This window comes from Carcharhinus amblyrhynchos, chromosome 3, assembly GCF_965287045.1.
Source record: "Carcharhinus amblyrhynchos chromosome 3, sCarAmb.v2.hapA, whole genome shotgun sequence".
Taxonomy (NCBI): Eukaryota; Metazoa; Chordata; class Chondrichthyes; order Carcharhiniformes; family Carcharhinidae; genus Carcharhinus; species Carcharhinus amblyrhynchos.
In genome coordinates this window covers 113,477,114-113,489,443 of record NC_137326.1, presented here as the reverse complement: position 1 = coordinate 113,489,443, position 12,330 = coordinate 113,477,114, and the positions used below count along the sequence as shown (strand labels likewise).

General features: G+C 38.5%; 1 protein-coding gene across 4 annotated transcripts in view; it reads left to right on the top strand.

Annotated features, from left to right (window-relative positions):
• The window catches only part of fxr1 (FMR1 autosomal homolog 1), a 73,492-nt gene that overhangs the window by 21,393 nt on the left and 39,769 nt on the right, over positions 1 to 12,330 (top strand). For all 4 annotated transcript variants that reach the window (XM_080185748.1, XM_080185747.1, XM_080185751.1 and 1 more), the window contains exons 4-7: positions 6,434 to 6,505; positions 8,027 to 8,175; positions 9,425 to 9,518; positions 10,321 to 10,437. In XM_080185748.1, the coding sequence (XP_080041874.1) occupies positions 6,434 to 6,505; positions 8,027 to 8,175; positions 9,425 to 9,518; positions 10,321 to 10,437 (432 nt within the window). The remainder of the gene's footprint in view (positions 1 to 6,433; positions 6,506 to 8,026; positions 8,176 to 9,424; positions 9,519 to 10,320; positions 10,438 to 12,330) is intronic.

Here is a 12,330-nt window from a genome sequence, read left to right as displayed (position 1 = left end):
TGTGCATAAATTGTTTTCTGGTTGGATGTGACAAGTAGAATCATGTAGGGGTTTGTTCTTGAGCTTCAATTTTTTACAAATTATTTTAATGACTTAGATGAAGAGAGTGAAAGCATAGAACATTACAGCGCAGAACAGGCCCTTCAGCCCACGATGTTGCGCCGACCAGTTAAAAAACAATGACCCTCTAACCTAAACCAATCCCTTTTCATCCATAAACGCCCCAAACTAGGCGCATTTACAACTGCAGCAGGCAGGGCATTCCAATCCCTCACCACCCTCTGGGTAAAGAACTTACCCCTGACATCCGTCCTATAACTAACCCCCCTTAATTTAAAGCCATGCCCCCTCTTGCTAGCTTTCTCCATCCGAGGAAAAAGGCTATCACTATCCACCCTATCTAAACCTCTATATGTTTCAATAAGATCCCCTCTTAGCCGCCTTCTTTCTAGCGAAAACAACCCCAAATCCCTCAGTCTCTCCTCATAGGACCTCCCCTCCATACCAGGCAACATCCTGGTAAACCTCCTCTGCACCCTCTCCAAAGCCTCCACATCCTTCCTATAATGTGGGGACCAGAACTGCACACAATACTCCAAGTGCGGCCGCACCAGAGTTGTGTACAGTTGCATCATGACGCTGCGACTCCTAAATTCAATCCCCCTACCAATAAACGCCAAGACACCGTATGCCTTCTTAACAACCTTATCTACTTGATTCCCTACTTTCAGGGATCTATGTACACATACACCTAGATCCCTCTGTTCATCCACACTATTCAGAGTCCTCCCATTAGCCCTATACTCGACACATCTGTCATTCCTACCAAAGTGAATTACTTCACACTTCTCCGCATTAAACTCCATCTGCCACCTCTCGGCCCTGCTCTGCAACCTGTCTAAGTCACCCTGCAAACTACGACACCCTTCCTCACAATCTACCACACCTCCGACTTTGGTGTCATCAGCAAATTTACTAATCCACCCAACTATACCCTCATCCAGATCATTAATAAAAATTACAAACAGCAGTGGCCCCAAAACAGATCCCTGAGGCACACCACTCGTAACTGAACTCCATGACGAATATTTACCATCAACCACCACCCTCTGTCTCCTATCTGCTAGCCAATTCCTGATCCAATTTCCTAGATTACCCTCAATCCCATACATCTGCATTTTCTGCAGAAGCCTACCATGGTGAACCTTATCAAACGCCTTACTAAAATCCATATATACCACGTCAACTGCCTTTCCCCCATCCACCTCTTTGGTCACTTTCTCAAAAAACTCAATAAGGTTAGTAAGGCACGACCTACCCGCTACAAAACCATGCTGACTATCTCCAATCAATTCATTACTCTCCAAATAACTATAAATCCTATCCCTAATAATTTTTTCTAAACCTTGCCCACAACAGAAGTAAGACTCACCAGTCTATAATTCCCGGGGAAGTCTCTGTTCCCCTTCTTAAACAATGGGACAACATTCACTATCCTCCAATCTTCCGGTACTATACCTGAGACCAACGACGACCTGAAGATCAGAGCCAGAGGCTCTGCAATCATCTCTCTTGCCTCCCAGAGAATCCTAGGGTAAATCCCATCCGGACCAGGGGACTTATCTATTTTCAAACCCTCAAGAATATCCAGCACATCCCCCTTATCAACTGCAATACTGTCTAGTTTACACCCCTGCAACCCAGTGTTCTCCTCAGCTACATTCATGTCCCCCTGCGTGAACACCGAAGAGAAATATTAGTTCAATGCCTCACCAATCTCTTCCGGTTCCACACACAACTTCCCTCTGCTGTCTGTAACTGGCCCTAAATTCATGCATGGCAGCTAAATTCGCAGATGACACCAAGATAGGTAGGAAACTTATATAGAAAATAGAAGCAGAAGTAGGCAATTGGGTCCTTCTGAGTTTGCTCTGCCACTCATTCTGACTGATCATCAAACTCAATACCCTGATCTTACTTTCCCCTTTAATCCCTTGATTCCTATAGCCTCAAAGAAACTACGGGCAGGATTTTACAATCTTGCTCATCCTGAAACCATAAAATCCCACTTGGACCTTTCTATTGTCCGCCCCTCGCTTTGATTCCCATGGGGTGAGAAGGGCATTAAAATTCCAGCTTATGTTCTGAAGAGGAGGTGAGGTATCAGGTGGATATAGATACAACCAAGTGAGTGGCCAAAAATCCTGCAGATGAAGCATCATGTGGGATAAAGTGAAATTGTTCACTTTGGTAGGAAGAACATAATAGCACAGCATTATTTAAATGGAGAACAGCTGTAGAATTCCAAGGTGCAAAGGGATTTGGTACATGAGTTGTAAAAGGTTAGTATGCAGTACATCAAGTAATTAAGGATAATGGAATACTATCCTTTTATTACAAGAAGAATTGAGCATAAAAGTAGGATGTTGTGCATCAGTTATACAGAGCATTGGTGAGCCCATATAGTCTTACAGCACAGAAACATGCCCTTTGGTCTGCTATGTTTATGCCGACCGTCAAATACCAATCTCTATACTCATACCATTTACCAGCACTTGGTCTGTAGCCTACAATGCCTTGGTGATTTTAATGTTTGTCTAGATGCTTTTTAAATGTGGCAAGAGTACCTGCCTCCATCACCCTGTCAAGCAGCATGGTGAATATTTCCACCATCGTCAGTGAAAAAATCTCCCCTTAGATCCCCTCCAAAGCATTTACTGCTACTTTTAAGCCCGTGCCTTCTGGTCTTGGACACCTCTGCCGTGGGGCAAAGATTCTTACAATCGATCCTTTCTATGTTTCTCATAATTTTGTACACCTATATCACGTCCCTCCTCTGATCCGGGGAAAGCAAACCCAGCCTATTCAGTCTCCCTTCATAGCTGAATCTTTCCATCCCAGACAACATCCTGTGAATCTCGTCTGCACCCTCTTCTTTGCAATCATGTCCTTCCAGTAGTGTGCTGATCAGAACTGCACACAATGTTGCATCTGTGGCCTATCCAATGTTTTATAAAGTTGTATCAAGATCCCCCTGCTCCTATGTTCTATGCTCTGGCTAATGAAGGCATTCTGTTTGCCTTTATCTACCTGTCTAGCTGTGCTGTCATCTTCGGGGATCTTTGGAGTAGTATGCCAAGGTCCCTTTTATTCCTCAGTATTTATTAGGGACCTGTCATTCATTGTGTACATCCTACCCTATTAAGTCGCTCAAAATGCATCACCTCACCCGTATCAGGATTAAATTCCATTTGCCATTGCTCTGCTCAACTTACAGCCGATCAATATCGGTCTGTAGTCTAAGACTATCCCCCTCGTGAGCAACACCACCAATTTTTGTGTCATCTGCAAACTTCCTAATTATACCTCCTACATTTGCTTCCAAGTTGTGAATGTACATAACAAACACTAAGGCCTCGGCATTGATCCCTATGATAAACCACTGGTCACAGGCTTCCAACCACAAAAGCAGCCCTCCATGATCACCCTTTGCCTCCTATAACAAGCTAATTTTGGATCCAATTTGCCAACTTGCCATGGGCTCTTAACTTTTTGGACCAGCCTTCCACATGGGACCTTGTCAAAGGCTTTACTGAAGTTTATGTAAACCACATCAACTACACATCAATATATTTAGTTACTTTTTCAAAAAAAACTCAAATTAGTTGGGCAGGATCTCTTCTCCTCCTCCTCCTCCTCCTCTCCCCGCCCCCCAATCACCAACAATTCCATGCTGACCATCCGTGATCAATTTTGCCTTTCAAAGTGTTGTTTAATCCTGTCCCTCAGAATTTTTTTCCAATAATTTCTGTGCCACTAATGTTAGACTAATTGGCCTGTAATTATTTGGCTTATCCCTGCTTAAATAAAGATACTTGAATGCTGTGTGTAGTTTTGGTTTCCTCCTTTCAGGGAAAGCTGGAAATACATTGGAGATGCTTCAGAGTAGCTTGACTAGATTGATACCTGGAATAAACAAGTTGCCTTATAGGAAAGGTTAGACAGTGTGGCTTGTTTCCACTGGAGTGTAAAAGAGTGAAGGGTGACTTGATTGATATAAAAAAATTCTGAATGGTTTTGACAAGGTGGAAGTAGAAAGGATGGTTCCCTCTTGTCAGTCAGCCCAGAACTAGGGGGTGCTGTTTATTTTTGAGATTATGTGAAGAAATATTCCAGTTATTCCAGTTTCTTGGCTTTGCTTGTGTTAACATGGGGGTAATCTTGCACCTTTTTACTTGAACACAATTTTTTCAGATTAGCTGGAGATCTAGTCACAGTTATTATATTTTTGATAACAGTCGGAGTACATTTTTTTCCCTAAAATTTCCCTCGACGGGTTGAGTATCCTTTTTCCAAAATCCTTGAGGTCAATTGTGTTTTGATATTCAGATGTTGGATTTGTGGAGGCTAGCTATAATCCGCAAATACTTGTGGATTTTCTCGCAATGGTTTGCAAAATGAGCAGCTCTGTGTGGATCAGAACAAAGATGTTCTTTTAAAGGCTACATCCAACAAAGTACATGTTGAGTATCCTTATCTCTACATTTGAAAACCACTCGCATCCAAAGACCAAACTTTTTTGAGCAGCTATCCAGTTAATTTGTATATTACTAAATGATGTAATATATCACAGGTGTAAGAACAGCTATGTAGGGCAAGAGCAAGTTGGCCAATGGATGAGCAACCTGGTATTTGTACACTATACCTAGCCTAGGCAAATAGCAAATATTGATCTGATCATGATAGCCATTGCCCCACAGGATAGCTTTAATACACTCAATTTCTGCATGAAGCTTGCAAGGTAAACAAGGTTTATAAGTTTGTTGATGAGATCAACTTGTAGCACATGGAACTATCCAGATCTGAATATGCAAAAGGAAGGTTGGCTACTCAAATCTCAAATTCACCTTATTGTGAATCTCCCAAGGAAGTACAGCTGATGTTTGTGTACTCCTGAATATGTGGAGAATGCTTCTTGGAAGAAATATGATCGATGTGATTTTCTTTTTACCATGGTCATTTAGAAGCATTAACCACTTAAAAAGAAGGTATAAAATTGCTTTCCTATACTTTAGCAATGTAGCTAATGACTGTCAGTAAGTACAAAACTTCTGTAAATATTGTGTCCAAATCTGGGCACCATACTTGGAAGGACACAGGTTTTGGTGAGGATGCGGAAGAAATTTGCTGGAGTAGTTCCAAGCAAGAGGGGATTATAGTTTGATGGATAGGTTGCTGAAGCTGGAGTGGTGGGTTTTGTTTTGAGCGAAGAAGCTAAGAGGAGATCCGATGTTCAAGATCTTGAAGGGTTTGGACAGAGCATTGGGAAATTGCTCCTAATAGCTGAAAGAATCAAGAAGACACAGGTTTAAGTTGATTGGCAAAAGAGTTAGAGACACATGGTAAAAAGCATTTTTCTGTACCGAATGGTACTCTTTGATAATATGATGGATACAGATTCAACAATACTTTTTTCAAAAGGGCATTAGATAAATAAATGAAAGAGAAAAAATTGCAAGCATCTGGGGAATGATGAGGAGTGGACCAAACTGGATTTTTTTTCTCACTTTGTTATTGGATTCTTCAAATAGTGTTGCATCCTGAATTGCAGTATGTTGCATTGAAAAAAGTTCAAAACTTATTTTAGTACAGTATTGGATTAAAATGCAATCAGTGAATATTGCGTAAAATTATGAGCTATCTCTGGAAATCAAGAAGTATCATTAATTGTGAATCGTTGTTTTTCAAAACTAGATTTTGATCAAACCAAACTTTCAAGAGCATGCTATCTTTACTGTTTGTCTCCCTTAATGATATAGCTGGAAATATAGCCATAACTCCCAAAAACAAGTGAAAATAAAGGGTAGTAAAAGCCATGTTACAACAGAATAGAACTGTTGCATACTTCACAATTGAACTTCACTGTAGGAGCACAAAGTAGGTTATGTCTTCTGTTGTGTATGTAAGATTGTGACCAACATGCAATGAATTATCATTTTAAAAATGTGTGCTAAATTAGTGCATCAGGATAAATGTGATTATGAAGGTTTTTAGAAATTTGTTCAGATCTTCTAAATTATCTTTTAAAACACAAGGTGGGGAAATCTTAGCGCTGTATTTATCTTTAACTGCTCAACTGTGTAGGTGTATATTTTCAATCTTCTGTTTCCGTTCTTATGGTAGCTGAGTGTAATAATCAGTAAATTAGAGAAATATGAACTACTGTTTGATATTCATTGCAATAAGTCAGCAATAAATGCTGACTGTTACTCCATTCAGTAGTGGTTCCTTTAAGCCTGGGTTCCTCAAATGAGACTGCTACTTCACTATCACAGGTAGTTTTTGAATTAACATATAGACTGCAATAATTAAAATGTTTACATGGATCATTAGCTCTTGTTTAATTCCTTTGCTTTTTATCCCTCTCTCCCAGGTTTATTCTAGAGCAAATGAACAAGAGCCCTGTGGATGGTGGCTTGCTAAGGTTCGGATGATGAAAGGAGATGTAAGTTAAGGATATTGTGAGATGATTGACTAAAATAATTGAAATGTTTTAACATAAATTGGATTTCAAATTATATTGGGGTTATAGTTTTAAAAATCTGGGCATAGAATGGAAGTGTGAAGAAAATTTTTGTTCTTCTAAGAATACATCCAAAAGAAAACATGCAAGCCGTCAAGATTATCCAGTTAGACAGTCTGTCTGTGTGGACACAGTAAGAAGTCCCACAAGACCAGGCTAAAGTCTCACCCGATGAAGGAGCAGCGCTCTGAAAGCTCCTGATTCCAAATAAACCTGTTGGATTTTAGCCTGGTGTTGTGAGACTACTTACTATGTCATCCCAGTCCAATGCTGGCATCTCCACATCATGATTGTGTGGAGTTTGCATATTCTCCCTGTGTCTGTGTGGGTTTCCTCTGGGTGCTTTGATTTCCTCCCGCAGTTCAGATGTATATGTTAGGGGGATTAGTGGGGTAAATACATAGGATCATGGAGGTGGGCCTTGGTGGGATGCTCTGATGGAGAGTTGGTGTGGACTCAATAGGCCGAATGACCTCCTGCACTGTAGGGATTCTGTGATTCACCCGGATAAAATCAAGGATGGGAAGCTAAACTTATAAGTAGAGACTTGAGCTACAGGGATGATTTCCACTGCAGCAATTTCTATTGCAGCAGAGAAAGCTAAGAGAAGCTTTAAACAAAGATTTGTCAAATTACAATGTTTGGATAGTGTGAATTGGGGAAGTTTTTTTTGTTCTTTTTGCTTGAGTTAGTGATGGACCATCAATTTCAAATGGTGACTGACAATGAGGAGAGATGTCCTTTGCCACAGTGGATGGTTGAACCAAACACTTATTACATCTTCTAATGGGAAATTAGATTGAATGTTTGAAACACGTTGAGTAGGCCCTGGAAGATGCATTTTTTTTAAAGACTTAAATTTGCCATGTGTTACACAGATTAACCCTAAACCTTTTAGGTTTTTAGCAAAAGTGAAGTTATTTCAGATAAGTGCTTGTTATTTAATGGGAAGGCAATGCCCTACTAGTATTATCACTAGACTATTAATCCAGAAACTCAGCTAATGTTCTGGGGACCTGGGTTCAAATCCCACCATGGCAGATGGTGGAATTTGAATTCAGTTTTAAAAAATTTGGAATTTAGAATCTACTGATGACCGTGAAACCATTGTCGAATGTTGGAAAAACCCATCTGATTCACTAATGCCCTTTAGGAAAGGAAATCTGCTGTCCTTTATCTCGTTTGGCCTACATGTGACTTCAGAGCCACAGCAATGTGGTTGACTCTCAACTGCCCTCCAGTGGCAACAAGGAATAGGCAATAAATGCTGGCCAGCCAGTGATGCTCATGTCCTACGAATGAATTAAAAAAAAATCTGCTTATGTTAGATTTGTATGCACTATACATTTCTGGAGAGTGTAAATACTATGCCTTTAACTTTTAGGTAAACTTGTATTCAAAAATGCATTGTATCAAAGTTTTATATCCTTTTGTTCTGTGCAGTTTTATGTAATTGAATATGCTGCCTGTGATGCAACGTACAATGAAATTGTTACTTTTGAGCGATTACGGCCTATGAACCCAAACAAGGCAGTTACAAAGAATATTTTCTTCAAATGCACGATTGATGTTCCTGATGATTTAAAAGAAGCGTAAGTAGAGAAGAGGTCCATGTTGTAATCATTTTAATTGTTTAAAATTTCCTTTTTTCCTCTCTTCACAATGTTGGAGTGGTAGTCAACCCAACAACTGAGCATTTTCATTGTTGTTGTTATTGCAGAACATGGGTCAGAAATACTTTTCACTAATCAAATTAAGTAGATGTCAGCCCACCACTGAATTAAAACGTCCTTGCGTGCTCTTGCATTTGCCTCCTATAGATGATTTATAAACTAAACTGTATAAATTTGGAGCATTACATCTTAAGTAAAGTGACTGAGAAGGTTGATGATGGTAATGCAGTTAATGTTGCGAATATGGATTTTCAAAAGGTGATTGAATTTGTCACATAATGGATTTGGTTCCAAAATTGAAGCCTGTGGGATTAAAACTAAGGTGGCAAGTTGGGTACAAAATTAGCTAAGAATGATGTTTAATACAGAAGTGATGCACTTTTGTAAGGAAGAAAGGGGAAACTAATAAAACAACTAAATGGTATTCTAAAGCAGGTGCATTAACAGAGATACCTGAGAGTTGATATGCACAAATCTGGGTTGTTTTATAAATTGAGGATAGAGTATGAAAGGAAGTTATACTATTCCACAAGTCATTCCTCTAGAATGTGATTATTGCCACACTTTGGAAAGATGTCAGGGCTTTAAAAATATGCAGTAGTGTTTTACAAGAAAGATAACAGGGATAAGGAATTTTATGTGGAAGCTCAAAAGAGTTAGGATTGCTGTGCTTTGAGTAAAGGTTGAGGAGATTTAGTAGAAATATTCAAAATTATAAAAGAATTTTTTCCATGGTGGGTGGAGGAGAGATGACAAAGTTGAAAATTTTATTTACATGGTGAGTTATGATTTGGATTGCCATTATTTGAAACACTGATGGAAGCAGATACAGTGGTAACTTTTAGAATGGAATTATGTGCATACTTGGAAAAGAAGGATTTTCAGAGCTCTGAGGTAAGAGTAGGCATGTGGAAGTTATGGATTACTTTATCACTGAGTTAGTACAGGTATGATGAGTTGACTTGCTGCCTCCTATGGTATTTCATTCTATGATCCAAAAAAACTTTGCTTTCATTACTCTTAAAGTTAAATTACTCCAACATCACAGTTTTCATATTTGGTTTAAAATATGGCTTTTGTCTTTGGAAAATATTTTGAATATAATGCTTGTTTTTGTTTCTGATTGCAAGAATGTTATCTGGATTTAACACTTTTTTTTCTTCTCCAGCTGTGCACATGAAAATGCACATAAAGATTTTAAAAAAGCAACTGAAGCGGACTGCATTTTCTACAGCGCCGACGCTGGCCAATTGATAGTTTTGGTAAGAATTGAAGACTTGTTTACATTTGATTTTCAAAACTGATTTTTGCTAACATTATAAGGCTTTTCTGAGCCCACACCATTGTAGTGTTGACCACTTTACTAAAGGCAGGATGTACTTACCTTTTGAGGGGTTGAAATAAAGAATCATTAGATTGATTCCAAGGGTGAGAAGGGGCACACGAAGTGGGAGTTGAATGGAATGGGTCCATCTACTCTGGATTTGGAGGGAGAGGTGGTCTAATGGAAATGTTTAGGATCCTGAGGGCTAGATAGGATAGATGTGGTGATGTTTAGGTAGTAATTGTCTTTAGGTAAGTGTGTTAGTCATTTAGGGTTCTGATAAGAATTGTCTTTACCCAGAGGATACTGAATCTTTAGAATTTTTATTTGCAGAGCTTTGGATGCTAATTCATTGAGTATTAAGACAGAGACTGATTTATTTTCTTTTGGGTTATTTACTTCCTTTCTAAGGGAAACAAGGAAGTAGAAATAGAATGGGAATGGAAACAGACTTCAGTAGCTGTATGGTGTATTCTTACTTATCAAGTTTTATAATCATGGAAATTTAATAAATAGTTTTGATTTCAGGTAAATGATTATTGGGCAAATGACTATGATATGCTGTTATCTGATCAGAAGGGCAACTCTTGCAGTTAAATGCACACTATTTAGCAGATGTGCCTGACTCAGTATGCTAGTAAGAAGCTGCAAGTAACTATGTAGGTGGAGCATTGCTGGAATATTTAAGAATTAAGTTTTGCTTTCTGAAAATTATACAGATTATTATTTTTTAAACCTAGTCTACCAAAGAGGCCACAGTGAAGAGAGTTAGCATTCTTAGTGATATGCACTTGCGTAGCATCCGTACAAAGCTCATGCTTGTGTCCAGGAATGAAGAGGCAACAAAACATTTGGAGGTAAGCAAACATATTGTCCCATTAAAGCTTATTTTCAAAGATTGTTATGAGTGGCTTTTTAATCAATGGCTTTCCTTTTCTGGAGTTGAAAGATTTTATATTAATATAAAAATTAAATGATATATAAAGAGGTGGTGAATGGCAACTTTTATTTTTAACTACATGTTTGTGCCAGTTTGAACGGCAAAGAAGAGATTAGACTTGACTGTAATGGGCAAGCCTGGTAGGAGGTGTAGATGATCAAAATATAATATTGAATTTTTAAACACCAGTAATTTCTGCAATCTTGCTGAAGATTATTTGTGGCATCCTTGATTCTTCTAATTGGAGTTAACAAAGGCACATGATATTTGAAAGATGAAGGCTTCAAGACCAGCCTTGATGGAATCATTTCTGTGATTCATATTGCACAAAACTTGAAGTGCCTTAGTGAAGTGGAGGATTTTTGGTAGAATTGTTTAGAGATTTGCTGCTAGGGATGGGGATCATTTTGAAGACCAGAAGCTTCACTTGGGAATCGAATGCATGGTAGCATGCTAGCTGTAATTGTAAAATTATTGGGGGAAACATAACTGAACAAAAGCATTAATTAAATGTATGAAACAATCATAAAACTGAGATTGTGCTTCACTAATTTGGAATTGTTAGTTTTGAGTTTATAACTACTCCAAATAATTAAGGAACAGGACTTCCGCAGAGGTTATTGGGTCATGTTGGAAAACAGATTGAGTAGATCAGAAAATACCTAATGGATAGGAAATTGGAGTGTACTTCAATATATCCCCCACAGAAGGGGGTATATTTAGGTGTCCTATGATGCACAATCGCTTAAAGTTGTAGCCTGACAATAGCAACAATTATATTTCTTGGTTAGAGGGAGAATTGTTGCACATACAATGTGTAGGATGAGAATAAACAGTAAAACTGGGAACAGCAAATATTGGCCCTACTTTATCCAATTTGGAAATTTAAGCTGTGCAGAATTATTTTATTCTGTTTTTTTTATATTCTGCCAGAAAGAGGATGGGTGGTACTCCGAGAAACCATCATTGGTAGCCGATAGGTATTCATAGCTAATTGGTGGGATGTTCTAACTCCACTTATCCACTTTATAGGATAACTCAGATTGGGAAGTAGGCAGAGAAAGAAACTGAATTCACATCTACCTCTTGGGAGCGCTACTTTTCGAATTCTGCAGATATGCTTTTATTGTGATTAAAAATAATTCTAAACTGAAGGAATGAAGTTTTTTTAAGAATGACGAATAAGAGGAGAAATAATTCTGGCCTAAATGAGAGTAGGATTCCTTGAGGAAAACTAATGGAGACAGTATATTTAAAAAAAAGACCACCCAAATTTTATTGTTCTACCTGTCATTTCTATGCCTAGAAATTTGGGGAAAGGAGAATCTAGCTCAAGTTGTATAGTGTTTTTTCTGTGAAGAAGTGGATGAAAACTACATACTGCCTAGAGAAAAGTGCACTTTCTCAAATAACTAGATTCTACGTTTTTCAGAATTTCTCATAGAAACTTGCAGTGCAGTGAAAAGCTAAAAACAGTGGAGCCCCAAAGAGATTTGAGGGTCTAAGTAGGTATATTATTAACATGTCACAAACAGGTGCAAAAAATGATCAGAGGCTAATGGAATACTGGCCTTTAGATATGGGGGACTAGAGTATAAGGGCGTAGATCTATGCAAACCTCTGGTTCTACCAAACTTGTGTAAGTGCTGAGAGCGGTTCTGGGTACTATTCCTTAGGAAAGATATTTTGACCATGCAGAATGTTTGGTATGGATTTAATAGAATAATATCTGAATCCCATGGGCTAAATTAGAAGAAGAGATTACACAAACTGTAGTCCCCTGAATTTAGAAGGTTGAAGGGAATTTGAT